The following is a 16,972-nucleotide window of genomic DNA, read 5'->3' as shown; positions in this document are numbered from 1 at the left end:
GGTTTCAAAAAAGCAGGGAAAGTTGACCAAATTGCTGACTATACCTTTAAGGCCACCGTATGTGGATAACCTCAACCAGACTGAGCTCATGAAGGAGTTCAGTCCTATGTCTTCCACCCAAAACCTCTCTCCAAAGCCCCATCCACCATGATCCAGAAAATCTTTCTTTGAGTACAAACTTTTGTTTTACACAAGCAGCTACAGTATGAAAAATAGCAATGAATACACTGATTTAGTTTATAAAATTAGGGAAAATTGGTGATCAATTAACATTGTAAGAATTTACTATAAGGTCCACAGATAAGCAAAATATTAATTATCATGTTTGTAATGCTTTTGTAACGATAAAATAATCCTTAGCAGATCAGGCCAAATAATGTCATACTGTATATGAATAGCAAATAATAATGGTAATAGTTATGTATATAGTTATGCATTAACATCTTGTTAACTCATTCTGTTAATTATCCCGACTTACTGTACGTCGCATACGTTGTCCTTTTGTACACAATGTAGGTTAATTGAAACTTCAGACTGTTGAAGTAACAAGTACACAAGCTGCACTGACATCCCAGGATTCAAATCAAACTAGATTATCAGTGTGTTCTTCTAAAAATAGGTATGACGATCATCTTGCTGGTCTGTTAATGACTGTGGAATGCTAATAATAGTAGTCACGAAGGCTAAATTTAGAGTTGTGTATCGACGTGATTTTAGAACAGTGTACTGACTGTTTCATGCCACAGACTTTTAATGATGTAAATGATCTTTATTAATACTGCATAAGTCATGAGATTAATTCACAGGATGAGTTATTAACTATTACTATTATGAATAGCTATTCATATAGTGAGTTACAGTTGCATGTATATAGCACTTTTCTAGACACTGAAAGTGTTTTACATGGAATAAGGGGGGGGGGGGGGTATGCTGGAAGGATCTCCTTAACCATCACTAGTGTGTATCCTCCACCTGGATGATGTGACGGCAGCTATAGTGCTCCAGAACTCCCACCACACACCAGATATTAGTGGAGAGGAGAGAGTGATGAAGCTAATTCGGGGCCATGATAGAGAAGGGCCAATGGGGGAATTTGACCAGGACACCGGGGTTATACCCCTACTCTTTCACAAAACTTTACAAAGCTTTAAATGTTCTTATTTTCTAGGCAGAACATTTAGCTTCTTTCTAAAAATAAATGCTTACAATTACTAAAAATAGGAAATCTAGGAAATACCAGATAAATTTGACTGTATTCAAGATGTTTAGATGTCTTTTTTTTTCTTTCAGTCGACACAGAGGCTGTTAATCGATACGCTTCATTATTTCCTGACGCACTAAGGATGAATTCATCATTAAGAAAACATTAGTTAATAATTAATATCCTGCTTATTTGTGGATCTTATCTCAGTGTCACGATTTAATGTCTATAGAGTCCAGCTGAACACATATGAACTAAGAGTTAATTCGGAGCTGTAGGTGTTAGTTATGTTGTATGATTGCTCAAACTAACACACATTCACAATATCATGACAATATTTCCATTGGCTCCAGGCCTACGCCCGTCTGCTTTTATATTTCAGACAAACCAGAGTCGTTACTACCTCCTTTTGCCTTCAGGGTAAAACCCTGCTACGTCAAATGCAGCAAGCATGACCAGCTGGTAGAGTGACGCGGTCACATTTTTGATCCTCCTCACCTATTTAAATGCTGAATGCAGAGCTAACAGACTTGGTAGTTCTTACTAGAGTCCATTTGCAGTATGAGACACACTTGATAAGCTTGACAACATGGATAGGACAAACTGAATACTTTTAAGGAACGTGAAATTATCTTTCCTTTAGAATCTCACTTTAGAGGCATAAACGTAACTCGAGACAAAATATTCCAGATTTATTGTGTGTGCTGATATCTGACAGAGTGGAGCGATGGAGATCGAGTCTATGGCAGCGAACACTGCACTGATCAAGGCTAGAGAAGGTAAGACAGCTTTTATCTGATTGTATCCCAGACAAAGCGTTGAAACGTGACGTAAATTATGTTCATGGCTTGCATCGGACATGTATGCAAAGTTGAAAGATTTTATCATGCTTCAAGAAACTGATACGCTTGTGCGTGTCTTATTTTAAAGTTCTGTTTTCGTTGTGTGTTCTTGCAGACATGTACAGTATGCGACTCAGTTTGCAAGATTACAGTAAAACTCCAGGCACCTTTACGTACTATTACAAATTATTCAAAATGACCCGGATGACTGAAATCCAGCACGTGTTGTGTACTAAACTAGTACTCTTGCTTGTGAATGTATACGAATAGATTTGACCGTAAAAATCCTTACTCTGTAATATTTAAAATCCTACCATTTCTATTTCTTTCTTTCAAAATGTTTTTTTCGTTCTGTGGACGCACACTCGGAGATGCATAGGTTTTCTTCAAGGTTTTCTTGAATCGCAAGGTTCGATAGGAAACAGCCCCTTCCACATATCTCTCTCTCTCTCAGCTCGTATAAAGGACGTCACAGTATTCAGGAAACAAGTACAAATCTGATGCCCTAAGGTCCCAAACAGGTTTGACCCCTTTTCTCACAGTTGCAATCCACGTGTGTTTGTGCGAGAGCTAAAATTAGAAAGATAAATTAAGAACCTGTCGGTTGAGTCAGAAAGCAGGAAGGACGTCCAGTTTATTTGAACTCTGTGAAAATGTCTTCCAATTTGTTTTGTGTATAGGTGTATAGGTAACTACAAATAGCTGCATAACCTAATGTAATATTCAGAACAGCTTTTCCAGCACTCAAATATAATCATAATAACAATTTTGAATAATAAAAGGTTGCGCAAGTTGGTGCAGCAGGTGTCAAATTCGTCTGTTAAAACAGGAAATCAGATGCAAAGTCTGGACAAACACGACCATGTTCTTAAGCAAATATGCAATATTTCGACACTACAAACAAGAAGAATAATTAAGTAAATATGCATAATGAGAATACGTACACCCAAAAAGGAAAATATTCATTTTTTATTATTACGTGAGGTTATGTGTTCCAGATTTGAGGAGCAGAATTTTATTTATCTATATTTATTTATTTAAACATATTTATTTATTTATTATTTATTTATTTATAAGTTTGTTTTTTTTACTCTTCTTCTGTTTTTGCTGATCTTAAAACTTTTATTTCTATTTGTGAGATGTTCAAAAATGTGTACTAGAGTTACTCAGGTGTTAAGAGTAAGAAAAAAAAAAAGAAAAAAGGATTCTGAAAGGAGTCCATGAGTCGAGAATATCTCATTTCAGACCACTCGGGTTTCCGGAGTGCGAGCAGAATTCAGGTGTGGTGTTCATACAGTACACATCCCGTCTCCAACTTACTTCCTGCAACTATTTTTAACTCAATGCTTGCAAACTCCCTCCTCCCTATAATCATATTTTAAGAAATATTTCTAAGGTTCTACTTTTCACTCAGGTTGTTGCTAATAATATGATTATTTGTGTTAAATTGAAAAAGAATGCCAAACTGGGCATCGTTTTGTTTACTAGTGGTCTAGAGAAACCAGTAATAACAGCAGGAATTGAGAGGAACTAATGTAATGCTTAAAGCGCAATGCAGTGTTTGTAACAGCACAAAAGCAAGACAAATCCATTGAAATGAACCTTCAAGTGTACACTGTAAGAAGTTAGAACTATTAAAACTATGATTATAATACCTTAATGAGAACTCATTTTCTGCATGCTGCAAAATGGCTTGATTAATTTCCTTCTCAGTAGCATCCACCCTTCTCTACAGTAAAACCCATTAATGGAGTCAAACATATGTACATATAAAGATACTACCACACCTCTCTGTAACCAAGGCAACAATTCCAGGTATCTACAGTAGATTAACCAGAAGAACCAGGTACGTGTGAAAGTTCATTGCCAGGTACAGCTACTACCTTGTAGCAGTGAAAGGTGATATGATCGGTGTGGCTGTACAGAGAAATTTTATATTTTTTTTCCTGACTTTTCTGTCAGTTACACGTACAAAACAAAGACTGAATTTCAGGTTTAGCATGAACTGGTCTTTTGATAGCGATCTAGATTATATATAGCTCTCGTTTAACAGAAATGCAAGGGATGTTGTTACTAAACCGTGAAGTTTTTTGTCGTTAGGTTTAATGATGTTAGTTCCTGTTAGCACATACATCATAGCAGCTTTAAACAATTATTAAGGTAATAAATGTAGCTTGTCATATAACTGAGCTCCAAATCTCCATGCTGAAGATTTTCCATGGTGGAAAACTTACCTGACTGTTACAAAGCACTGAGACTGGAGACTCTTTCCAAAAGAAATGTCTCATAAACACGTCTCTGCTCAGTGTTGTGCTACCCGTGAAAGAAAATACAGGGAGTGAAGGAACGTCATTTAATAATGGAAGGTTTGAATGTATTAAAAGCAGCGTTGATGACACACAACACATATTCAATGTTTTAAATGTTAATGTTTCAACACTGTGCGTTAGGACCGTACACGTGTTACCTTTTTCTGTGAAATATAAACCGAGACAAGAATTTGTACATTTATAATTCTGTCTTATGGTTCATACAAGGAGGATACGCGGTATAGAAGATGGATGGATGGATGGATGGATGGATGGATGGTTCATACAAGGATTGACATTATTCTGCGTTATGACGTTTATCTTTATTACGTCACGATTATTTTCTTTGTGCTTCATGAGTATTGTCAGACATTTTGTTTGGGTTTTAAAAGAGATTTAGACCAATTATACAGAACATATTAACATATTGCTATGTCACAAATTATGCCATTATCTTATTTTATTTGTGTAGACATTTAAATGGAAAAAGTCATTAAATGCATAACTAGTTCAATAACAAACCCCAGAAATGAGTTTTCTGTGTGCCACATGTCCAGAAGAGGTGCCATTTTGTCCACTATGTCCATTTTTTATTTTAACTTGTATCAGGGAACTAATTGCATTTATCCAAGTAATTATTCTTGAGCAAGATTACATTATTCTTCAATAACACACAGTATCTCAAGCCAAGTATCACTGCTCATTAGGAATATACCCACATGTGTTGCCATTTTAAGACCCTTCAGCTCTTATAACACCAAAAGAGCAAATGTTTTTCTGCGTTTTAAATCCAGACAGAGCTTACAACTCAACCTTGCAGCATCCAGGATAAGATTCAGGACTCACGTTGTCCGTAATTCCGTGTTCTCCCTTGCTGATGTGGACAGCTTTCCCTAATAAGCATTTTTGTAATGATCATCTCTGTCATGTCACTGAAGGTGGTCGTGGCAAACACAAAGGAAGAAGCAGGAGATGGAAAGAGCTGCTGCGATTTCCTCACATTAACGAGTGTGCTGAGCTGGAACGCACTATCGGTGAGATGCTGAATGCAAAAGAATAAAACAGTTCAGTTTCTGAAATGAGAAAGCGCCTGGGGTAATGCAATGATTCTGTGTGTGTGTGTGTGTGTGTTTGTGTGTTACAGAACGAGACTACTATAGCCTGTGTGTGGAACAGCCTATAGGGAAGGCATTATTCCAACTCTACTGTGAGACAAAACCAGAGCTGAAATGCTGCATGGACTTCCTGGATGCGACGGTATGCACAGAGCCCCGATCTCATTCCCACTCAACACTTTTGGGATGAATTGGAATGTCGACTTCACCCCAGGCCTCCTCGCCCCACATCAGTACTTGACCTCACTAATGCTCCTGTGAAAATCTGAATAAATCCCCACAAATCCGCACAGCCACGCTCCGAAATCTAGTATTATATATATTATATTATATTATATATCTAGTGTTATTATAACAGCAAAGGGAGACTAAATCTGGAACGGGATGTTCAGCAAGCACACGAGTGTTATGCTCAGGTGTCCACAAACTTTTGGAAATATAGTGTATAAGTAAGGAATAAAATAATAATCAACAATCAGAACAACAGTCAATAAGAGCATATCCCAATTTGTTTTTTTCCTCTGATACCAAAGTATCCGCAAAACAAGTTAGTTCCTGTCATCACTTACACTGCCCTCCATTAATATTGGCACGCTTGGTAAATATGAGCAAAGAATGCTGTGAAAAATTGTCTGTATTGTTGAACCTTTGAAGATTTAGTTAAAAAATTCACAAAAATACTCTGCTCTCGTGGATATGAAACAATTGCAAACACAACACAGGTTTATCAAAAAATATATCTTTGTTAAATATAGGTGTCCAACAATTATTAGCACCTTTTCAGTCAATACTCTGTGACACTTCCTCTTGTACATCATAATAGCTACAAACGATTGTTTCCCCCACCAGACTCTTTTTTTTCCAAGTAGACATGACAAAAAAAAATGCAGCTTGGCCTGTTATGAAGAAATTGCAAAGACTTCCCCATGTCTGAAAATTTTTTGAGAGCCATAAATGCTAAATAAACATCTCCTGAAAGAAAACTTGACCGTATTAACAACTGCATGTCATTTAAACCCATTTATGTAGAGCGTCCATCATACAAGTCCCTGTGTTGTTACCATAGAAACTATTTACAGCGTATAATAACATAAACCTATGATTACTGTCTGAGCTGCCGTTAGAAACAATTAATCAACACCTTCTTACCAATCAGAATTGGTCATTCAACAACACTGATAAAGCAATATTATTAACGTGACGAAGGTTTCTGCATTTAGCTAGCTGTTGAGGTCTTTTTCTCTGTTTGTTTTAATCAGGAAGAGCATGAGGTCATACCAGCCGAGAAATGGAAGAGCTATGGGAATGAAATTATTTCAAAGTATCTCAACACAGAGGTAAACAAATCTAAATAAGCAACACTGCACTGAATGTATTTATTTATTTTTTTTTATTTTTCTTCCAACACTGGACACAATATTCCTGAACTATTAATACCCAGGAGTTAACCTGGATCTGGAGAGCTCCTTCATGTTTAGCTTAGGTAAACAGGAAGCTTTGGTAATATATAATTTGATTAAATTGTAAATAATAGGTAATAGAGATAATGGCCACCCAATTGTAGTTGGTCCAGTTTCGAGACATTTAAGGTACTGACTTTGACTTTTCTTGAACTTATTGGCTGTCTTGGTCGAGTGCATTGGTCTTACTAGATATGGTCTTGTCCTTGACCATCTATCTATAGATCCATTTTCCATACCACTTATCCTACACAAGGTCGCAGTGGAGCCTGGAGCCTATCCCAGGGAGCTCGGTGCACAAGGCGGGGAACACCCTGGGGTGCCGACCCATCGCAGGGCACGATCATACACCCATTCACACACTACAGACAATTTGGAAATGCCAAACAGCCTACAACATATGTCTTCAGACTGGGGAGGAAGCCGGAGTACCCGGAGGAAATCCCCGAAGCATGAGGAGAACATACAAGATGCACGCACACAGGGCAGAGATGGGATTCAAACTCCCAGTCCCGGAGGTGCGAGGCAAACGTGCTAACCACTAAGCCACCGTGCCCCCCTGTTCCTGACCAAGAGTTTCTAAAATGAATGTTTTATTTTCGCGTGCACATTTTTAAAAATTCATTAACTAGAAAACAGCCATCTCGCTGGCGCAGTGCATGAGTGAAGCAAACTAGCTGAGATTAAGGCGTAACCTTGAAAAGGATTTGGTGGTTTTCGGTCTCGATCTTGTCTCGCTTTCATTTGGACTTGACTACCTTAAGACTTGACTTATGGTCTTGACTCGTTCTTGCATAATCCTGGTCCTGGAATTATCTTGGACTTGCCAATGACAGACTTGACCACAGCCTCACAAACTCCCGTGATTGGTTAGTATCACTCTGATTGACAGGGGAGAGATTAACACCATCCTTCTCACCCAAAGAGAAAGGCCAGTTATGCTCAATCTTATAATAATAAAGCAAACGGTCGTACCTATCGGGAGCCTCATGTCTTTGATATCGATGTTAACTCCATATAATAACTTATACGTCGAGTGGCACTCTTCTCACATGGCTGGTACTCGTGGAAGAAGTAAAGAGTAAAACCTTATGCAACTCCTGGTAATACCAATGCCTTGATGTTATATTTATTTCAAATGGAAAATGTTGTCAGTATGTTTAACCTACGTAGGCTAGACTGGATCACAGCACATGCAAATACTGTCCAATGTCCATTTATATGTACAATGTCCTAGTTTTTATTTTTGTTTATATTAGCTTATGTATATGTTCAGTCTCCTCAACTTGTGCAGGAGATACCAGATAACCATCGGGAGATATGCAAGAAGAACCTGGAGCTCAACAGTTCTTACAGTCCCTTCAGCGACTGCAGAAAGTGAGTTTCCTTCTGCAGAAAGAAAGGGTTTCGCTTTGTAAGTGCGCTGACAGTAATATCTATAATGACCGAAATTTTGGGGTTTTCTTGCTCCAGGGCGCTACATGACTATTTAAGCGGAGCGCCTTTCAAAGATTATCAGAAGAGCATGTATTTTGACCGTTTCCTGCAGTGGAAGATGGTTGAAAGGTGAGCGATTTGATCCTACAAATCTGTGCCCTTTTTGCAAAATGATGTGAGACATACAGCCTAAGATGATACAGTGTATCCGTCCATTCAGGAAAACAAGCTAAACACACGTTTCTGCCCACAGAAAACCAGTCACGAGGAACATGTTTCGAGAGTACCGGGTTTTAGGAAAGGGCGGCTTTGGGGAGGTAAGGATACCGTCATTTAAAACAGCAACAGTTGTAGAAGAATGTTCACGTATTGAATAAGTGATGAAACTTTGAAGTATTTAAACGGGTGTCATTACGCAACGTGTCATTACTAAAATAACAAAATGCAAGTATGTGCTATTCACCTTACACTTCACACCTCAGGTCTGTGCGTGCCAAGTTCGGGCATCCGGCAAAATGTACGCCTGTAAGAAGCTGGAAAAGAAGCGCATCAAGAAGCAGAAGGCAGAAATTTTGGCACTCAATGAGAAGCAAATCCTGGAGAAAGTCAACAGCAGATTTGTGGTGAGAAGTTTTTAGCATATTTTCAACAGTATCAGCAAAACTGTCTGTTTCTTTTCTTATTTAAGAATGTTGTTCTGTTTCTGTGCAATAGGTCAGTTTAGCTTACGCGTATGAGACCAAGGAAGCTCTCTGCCTGGTGCTGACGCTGATGAATGGAGGAGATCTGACGTTTCACATATACAAGATGGGCATTACAGGATTTAGCAAGGACAGGGTGCAGTTTTATGCAGCTCAGGTCCTTTGTGGCCTGGATCATCTTCACCAAAACAATGTTATTTACCGGTATGCTGCTTCAACAAGCTTACCTAAATGTACTTTGAATATACTTAGTTCAATCTCTGGAAGTATAATCAACTTCAATTTCATTTCAGGGATTTAAAGCCTGAAAACATCCTCTTGGATGATAACGGTTAGTGCATCCATCTATGCAGGAACACACACTCAACACATTACATATGGTTCAACCGCTGTATGTTGTACGGCAGAATTCATCTTCCGCGGCCTATAATAGCTTTGCGTGCAACGTAAACAACTGACGTTTATTACACAAAACATCATTTGGTTTCTATTTTTAGCCTCCGTTTGCTGTCTTACTCAGAGCATGCCTTATCCGGTCAAATGAGGAAATAATTCAGGAATGCACAGGCCATGATGTGTGCAGGTCTTATCTGTTTACTTTCTATTTTAAGCTTCAGGAACAATGCTCTGAATTCATTTTCTGCATGAAATCCGAGCCACACTGATTCGCCACTGCACTTCTGCAATTGGTCATTAAAATTTCCAAGAAACGTCCATACAAGGACACTTCCTGAGAGGTCTTCATGAGAGATATATAAATAATATATAATACCAGGGCTGTAGTTAGGGAGTTCTGGGCCCCCACCTTCCTCCACCCAGATCGTATACGGTATAAGATATAGGCATGGAGGCCCACATCTACGGTGTCACGTAACCTAATTGGGATTAAATACAACATAAATACAAACTAATAAAATAATTTAACCAAAAGAACCAGCAATGTAATAAGAAGGCACTTAAATTACTCATTGTCTTCATTTTTGATGAAGATAATATGCTACAGACAGAAGATAAAAACATGTTGTTATTCAACAAATATCGTTAATCGTTGATATGGTGAAGAAGTTTATTTAACATTTCTGGAAGGAGTCTCCAGTGTCAATGCTTTGTAACAGTTAGAACCTCAGGACAAACACTACAGCGCGTGCTGTTTCCTCGGAGTAATCAACTTCAGGGTGGTAAGAGTAACTCGGCTTCATCGCACCATCCCAATGTTGATGATTTTCATTTAACAAAAAATCCTGTCATGTTTTATTCATTAATCAACCACAGAAAAGTGCGTGCACATTGTTATTTATAAATATGTAGAGCATTCCCCAAAGGTGTATTTGTTTTACATGTGTAAATTAGCATTTCATGCATTTATGATGCTGGTGGTTTTGTTTTTTATAGGCCACATACGCATATCTGACCTGGGCTTGTCCGTAATCGTTAAAGAAGGAAAGCACATTCGTGGCAAAGTGGGAACGTCTGGATACATGGGTATGTCATGATGTCATCAGTAAACCACAGGACACACGCAGCTTAACACTCCGACGGGTTAAACGATAGGCCAGTTCTTATCTTACAGTTCATATATAACTTGTACACAAGTTTTTAACGTGCAGGCAAAATATGATAAATATCCTACTTTTACATCTTGCATCAATATAATATTAACCTAACTTTAAAACTTTCATAACATGACTGCGCAATACTTTTCTTTTTGGTGGTGGTGTTGACTACGGAGTTCAAATATATATATCTGTACAGGTGCATCTCAAAAAATTTGGATATCATGGAAAAGTTCATTTTTTTCCATAATTTAATTCAAAAAGTGGAACTTTCATATATTGTAGATTCATAAATCACACATGAAGTGAACTATTTCTATTTCTATTTCTATTTCTACTATGAACTATTTCATTTAAGTGAATGATTACGGCTTACAGCTCACGGAAATCAAAAATCCAGTATCTCAAAATATTAGAATTATTGTTGGCAAATTGCTGTGGTAACAAGAGGAATAAAATACACCCCATGGCCAAAAGTATGTGGACACCTGACCATCACACCCATATGTGTTTCTTCCCCAAACTTCCCTTCACTGAAACTAAGAGGACCAAACCTGTTCCAGCACGACAACGGCCCTGTGCACAAAGCGAGCTCCATGAAGACATGGTTTACCAGACTTGGAGCGGAACTCGAGTGGTCTGTACAGAACCCTGACCTCAAACACCACCAAACACCTTTAGGACGAACTGGAATGATGGCTGTGCACCAGGCCTCCTCACCCAATATCAGCGCCTGACCTCATGCGCTCTTGTGGCTGAATGAGCACAAATCCCCCACAGCATTGCTCCAAAATCTAGTGGAAAGCCTTCTCAGAAGAGTGGAGGTCATTGAGGAACAATACAGGATGTTCAATACTGAGGTCTCCATATACTTTTAGCCATATAGTGTACTTTGGAATGAGCTGTTATAGGTAAATAATCACCTTCTGCACGGTTAACACACTAAAGCTTTGTAACGCTTTAAAACTTTTAGGATTAGTAAATGATTTCATCTTCTACAGCCAAATCAGCCCTTTACTATCAGTCCATTGCTATTTCCAGCCTTTACATATGTACAGTAGAGTTAATTTTATATATCCGACTGTTTGTGCACGCAGCTCCAGAGGTCATTAGTGACAAGCACTACGGTGTCAGTGTCGACTGGTGGGGACTCGGCTGTCTCATCTACGAGATGACCGCGGCGTCTCTTCCGTTCCGCGAGCGCCACGAGCGGCTGCACCGGAAAGAGCTTGAGAAAAGAGTGCTCGAGACCAGAGAGGACTACGGGGTCCGGTTCACATGGGACACGAAAGACATCTGCCAAGCGGTATGAACACCTCACTAAACCTGTTGTAGACAAGCGTAGAGTAAGAAAGTACGACTACCATTTTGCGAGTACAGACCACGCCCTCAACTAAATGACATGAAGAACAGGGACCTTTCACTATGGGGTGGCCTGTTAGACCCAGTGACTTTATTGAGATGGCAATCTAGAGTGGGACAGAATATTAATCCACATCCACAGAACATGACAAAGTGTATGATCTGAGTAGAATATGTCCATCAGACATAAAAGACAGACACCTAAGCAACATTTGTTTGAAGTAAAGCAAATAAACTTACTTGTTTCTGCACGACATTACACTTGTTGACAACCCTTGCCTTTAGACAAAGATTAAATGAACATTTAAAGGGTAGTGGAGGGCATGTTTCATATGAACTAGCCTATCACAGGAAGATTGACCAAGTCCTTCAGTTTTGTATACTTATTACTTTATTAGGAACACTAGTATTAGTATATTAATACTGGGTGGGGCCTCCCTTTGCTCTCAACACAGCCTCACTTCTTCATGGCATGGATTCTATAAGATGTTGGAAACATTCCTGTGAGATTCTGGTCCATGTTGACATGACCGCATCATGCAATTCCTGCAGATTTTTCAGGTGCACTTTCATGCTGCAAATCTCCTGTTCTACCACACCCCAAAGGTGATCTACTGGATTCAGATCTGGTAACTGGGAAAGCCACTGAAGAACACTGAACTTATTGTCATGAAACCAGTTTGAAATGACTTTTGCTTTGTGACATGGTGCATTATCATGCCTGAAGAAGATGGGTAGAAGATTAGAAGATGGGTAAATTGTGGCCATGAAGGGATGCACACGGTCAGTAATAATTCTCAAACAGGCTGTGGTATTCGAGCGATAATTAATTGGTATTAACGGGCTCAACGTATGCCAAGAAAACATTCCCCACACCATTACACCACCTCCACCAGCCTGGACAGTTGACAAAGGCAGGGTGGGTCCATGGATTCATGCGGATGGTAGCAAATTCTTACCATCTGTGTCCCTCTGCAGAAATCAAGATTCATCAGACTAGGCTACATTCCAGCCTTCAACTGTCCAGTTTTGGTGAACCTGTGCCCACTGCAGCATCAGCTTTCTGTTCTTGGCTGACAAAAGTGGATCCTGATGTGGTCTTCTGATGTTGTAGCCCAGCCTCCTCAAGTTTTGACGTGTTGTGATTCTTTTCTGCTCACCACAACTGTACAGAGTGGTTATCCGAGTTACTGTAGCCTTTCGGTCAGCTCGAAATAATCAGACCTCTCTCCACAACGAGGCATTTCTGTCCGCAGAACTGCTGCTCACTGGATGCTTTTTTCTTTATTGCACCATTCTGAGTAAACTCTAGAGAGTGTTGTGTGTGAAAATCCCAGGAGATCAGCTGTTATAGAAATATGCAAACCAACCAGTCATGCCACAGTCAAAATCACTGAGATCACATTTTTTCTCCATCCTGATGCTTAATATAAACATTACCCGAAGCTGCTGGCCCGTACCTGCATGGATTTTATGCTTTGCAGCCACCCGATTGGCTGATTAGATAATTGTATGAATGCATAGGTGTACAGATGTTCCTAATAAAGGGCTTAGTGAGTGTATTGATCATGTCTTATTCTGGTGGCCATGTTTCACCCGTAGCTCCACCCACAACGAAGAGTCATTGGGCTGGAATTATGTGTGGTTTCTGCTTTGCAGTAGACAGCCAGGAACAACACTACTGACTAAATACTAGGGAGGAGGCTGTGGGTATGGAAACTTCGTCACTGAGAAAAAGAATTTATAGGATTAATTATCTAAGAAGGTGGAGCATGAGGTGTGGCCATTCTCACAATCTTCAGTCATTTCATAATGCATTTGTGGAGTTGAACTTTTACTATTCCACTTCTGAAGACTCAACTCCAGTAAAGTACTTTGAACTGTACCACATTTAGCGCGTTGTGACTTCAGTAAAGCTAATAAACCACTTTAAACCTTTAAAAGTCTGAGCAACTCAATTACAAATGGCTTTGATACTTACTATATTTAAGTAGGTGTAACTGTACAGAATAATAAAAGCCAGTACCAGTGTGTCACATGTAAACTTGTATTTAGATATGAATTAACCCCTTACTGTCTCAGCTTAATATTTAGAGCATATTCACTATAAATGATTCAGTAACTACAGTGAAACTAATCAAAATATTGTTACTAGAATGTAAGTAAAATATATATATCGTAATTTACTTTTTAAAAATTATTTTAAGTATTATTTGAATAATATTGAGTCGAGTAGTATTTAAGCCAAATTCTACATTTACTAAAAGTGAAAGTTCACCAGTGGCTTCCATTTCTTCGTGATCAGACATCCATGTCCAATCTGATATCTGTGGCTCTGTGTACAGGAAAACTGAAATCTCAATCAGAAAATGATGATTTTTTTTTTTAAAGTTACTGTAACTCAATGAACAAACATCAGGTGTAGCTTACATGTCAGTGGACTTACGTTACCATTACAAACATTTAGTTAAATATGCAGCTCATCAAGTAATATGGTGTTAAACTGTTGAATTGAATCAGACTGTTTCTCTCAGCTCTTGGCCAAAAATCCAGAGGAAAGACTGGGATGCGGCATTGGTGGTGCGAACGACATAAAAAATAACGTGTTCTTCAAGGACATCAACTTCAGGCGGTTAGAGGCTGGAATGCTGGAGCCACCTTTTGTGCCAAATGTAAGTAAGATAAATTTTTCATCATGGTTTAAGCAGACACACTGCAGTGTCAAAAATCATTTGAGTGTACAAACCTGTCAAAGTGCAAAAAGTGAACATGCTGTTAGAGGAAAACAGTCATTTGTTAATGAACTAATTTGCTAGTAAACAGTAAAAGACAGGAAACATTACAAGTTTGCTTAAATAGTGTGTATTCTGGACCATGATGAGGTTTCGTTTCTCCACCAAAGATTATTTTTAAAGTGCAAAATGAGTCCTCCATTTTCAAAGCTCATGATGACTTACGTTCTTCGTTGCCACAGCCAAAAGCCGTGTACTGCCATGACGTTGTGGATATCGACCAATTCTCCACAGTGAAGGGAGTCAACCTTGATGTGACAGATGAAGACTTTTACACCAAGTTCTGCACGGGCAGCATGACCATCCCATGGCAAAATGAGGTATTGAAACAAATACAAGTACATAAGATAATACAATTAAACACCTTTTCCTTACATCAAAAACTCTGCTACATTCTCTCTTCTGCTTTGTGCAGATGATTGAGGCGGAGTGCTTTAAAGATCTGAACGTATTCGGCCCCAAAGGCACGAGGACGCCAGATCTTGATCGTACAATTCCGGTTGGCCAGAGCCCCAGTTCTCACCACAAGAGCACGCACCAACCAAAGACAAGCTCCCGACGCAGGCTGATTGATAAAATCTTTAAAAGACATGTAAGGGAATATTTTATTAAACACTCCACAAACACTGACCACTTTGCAAGGAACTGTACATTCATGAATTTATCCAATCACCCAATCATGTGGCAGCAGCGCTACAAGTCAAGAGCTTCAGTTTATGTTCAAATGAAACATAAAAATTGGAAAAAAAATGTGATCTCGGTGACTTTGACAGTGGCATGGACGTTGCTTATCTAGGATTTGGTGCAAAAAACAAACATCCAACAAACACCTTGTTGATGAGAGAGGTCAGAGGAGAATGACCACACGGTTTCAATCGGACAGGAACTCAAATAGCCAATCGTACAACCGTGGTGATCAGAAAAGCTCCTCAGATTGGAAAAAAGACCAGATGACGTCTTTCCTTTTTTTAAACAGTGCAGGTTCCGTGAACCCGTGCCCGTTGTAGCCTCAGATTCCTGTTCTTGTTTGGCAAGAGTGGAACCCGATGTGATCGTCTGCTGTTGCGGTCCTTCAAGGTTCAACACGTTGGGAATCGGGATGCTTTTCTGCTCGGCAGAGTTGTGAAGAGTGGTTATTTCAGCTACCACAGACTTCCTGTCAGCTTAAACAAGTCCAGCCATTCTCCTCTGATCTCCTCTCGTGTCTTCAAGGTGTTTTCGTAACTTTAGATGTTTTTTGTTTGCTTGTTTCTGTGGTCTCTATCGCAGTGGGGTAGGTGAAGAAAATAATTTCAATGTGCCGTAGTGTATATGTGATCAGTAAAGACTCTATCATCATTATCATTAACCCTGTTCTGGAGATCTGCCTTCCTGAAGACTTTAGCTCCAACCATTATCGTGCCCACCCGAGCACCTAATCATCGCCTCATTAAGTTCTCGATCAACGAAAACGGGTGTGTTAGATTTAGTTTGGAGGTGAAACCTGCAGGAAGGTCGATCTCAAGGAAGAGGGTTGGTGACCACTGCTCTAGAGAACATCTCAGGAGAGTAGCAGTTTCTGATCTCCTCGAAGCAGCCTGTCTGTCTGCCTGCAACAATCACACCATGGTCAAAGTCTCTGAGATCACGATTTTCCCCATTCTGATGTATACATTAAGTTCCTGACCTGTATCTGCAGGATTTTATGCATTGCTCTGCTGCTACTGTCACACCGTGGGCTGACTGGATAACCGCAGGAATGTTCAGGTCAAAAATGAACGTGAACGTATACTGCGTTTTCCTAGTACGTCCATGCCAGCTGATGTATCCGTTTACACCGGATTCTGTTTTCCAGACCTGTGACGAGGCCACAGAGCAGAAGAGCAGACCATCGAGGAAGAGTTCTGATGAGCTTCAAACGAACTTATTAGACTCTATATCGGATGACTTGTAAATACAGCGTCTATAAATAGATACCGTTTCGACGGAGATGTACTAAAGGTTCGTGTAGCTGTAAGGACTTGTGCCTAGTGCTTAACTTTTTAACTAGGATTTAAACTAGCAGGATTGATGCTGCGTTTTACAGATCGTTGTCACAGTGTGAAGGAGTGAATATGTGCCTTACTTTATGATTAATTTGACATTTTCCATGTGTTTTATACTGTTACGTCTTATCTAAATACACAACTGAAAATCAGTGAAATCATTTTGTACGTTTTGT

General features: G+C 39.3%; 1 protein-coding gene across 2 annotated transcripts; it reads left to right on the top strand.

The window, feature by feature from the left end:
* Positions 1–1,709: 1,709 nt before the first annotated feature.
* On the top strand, positions 1,710–16,957 carry grk5 (G protein-coupled receptor kinase 5). Of its 2 annotated transcripts, none has more exons than XM_053645482.1 (16): positions 1,710–1,980; positions 5,291–5,386; positions 5,497–5,609; positions 6,727–6,804; positions 8,222–8,304; positions 8,401–8,493; positions 8,618–8,681; positions 8,847–8,987; positions 9,079–9,269; positions 9,359–9,396; positions 10,458–10,547; positions 11,716–11,924; positions 14,515–14,652; positions 14,955–15,092; positions 15,188–15,364; positions 16,607–16,957. In XM_053645482.1, exons 1-16 carry the CDS (start codon positions 1,929–1,931, stop codon positions 16,703–16,705), a joined length of 1,800 nt encoding a protein of 599 aa, XP_053501457.1. In that variant the 5' UTR covers positions 1,710–1,928; the 3' UTR covers positions 16,706–16,957. The 2 variants fall into 2 exon arrangements, with proteins under 2 accessions (XP_053501457.1, XP_053501456.1); XM_053645481.1 differs by having other exon boundaries at positions 8,204–8,304.
* The last annotated feature ends 15 nt before the right edge of the window (positions 16,958–16,972 follow it).

Source organism: Ictalurus furcatus, chromosome 16, assembly GCF_023375685.1.
Source record: "Ictalurus furcatus strain D&B chromosome 16, Billie_1.0, whole genome shotgun sequence".
NCBI lineage: Eukaryota > Metazoa > Chordata > Actinopteri > Siluriformes > Ictaluridae > Ictalurus > Ictalurus furcatus.
Note: the sequence above shows the minus strand (reverse complement) of the source record. Positions and strands in the feature narration are given on the sequence as shown.

What these genes read in the sequence shown, in the direction of transcription:
- grk5 (XM_053645481.1), top strand. Translation starts at nt 1,929, where the DNA reads ATGGAGATCGAGTCTATGGCAGCGAACACTGCACTGATCAAGGCTAGA. An exon ending in CCCTTCAGCGACTGCAGAAA is followed by an intron (nt 8,305 to 8,400) that starts GTGAGTTTCCTT and finishes TTCTTGCTCCAG; the next exon opens with GGCGCTACATGACTATTTAA. An exon ending in AAGTCAACAGCAGATTTGTG is followed by an intron (nt 8,988 to 9,078) that starts GTGAGAAGTTTT and finishes TCTGTGCAATAG; the next exon opens with GTCAGTTTAGCTTACGCGTA.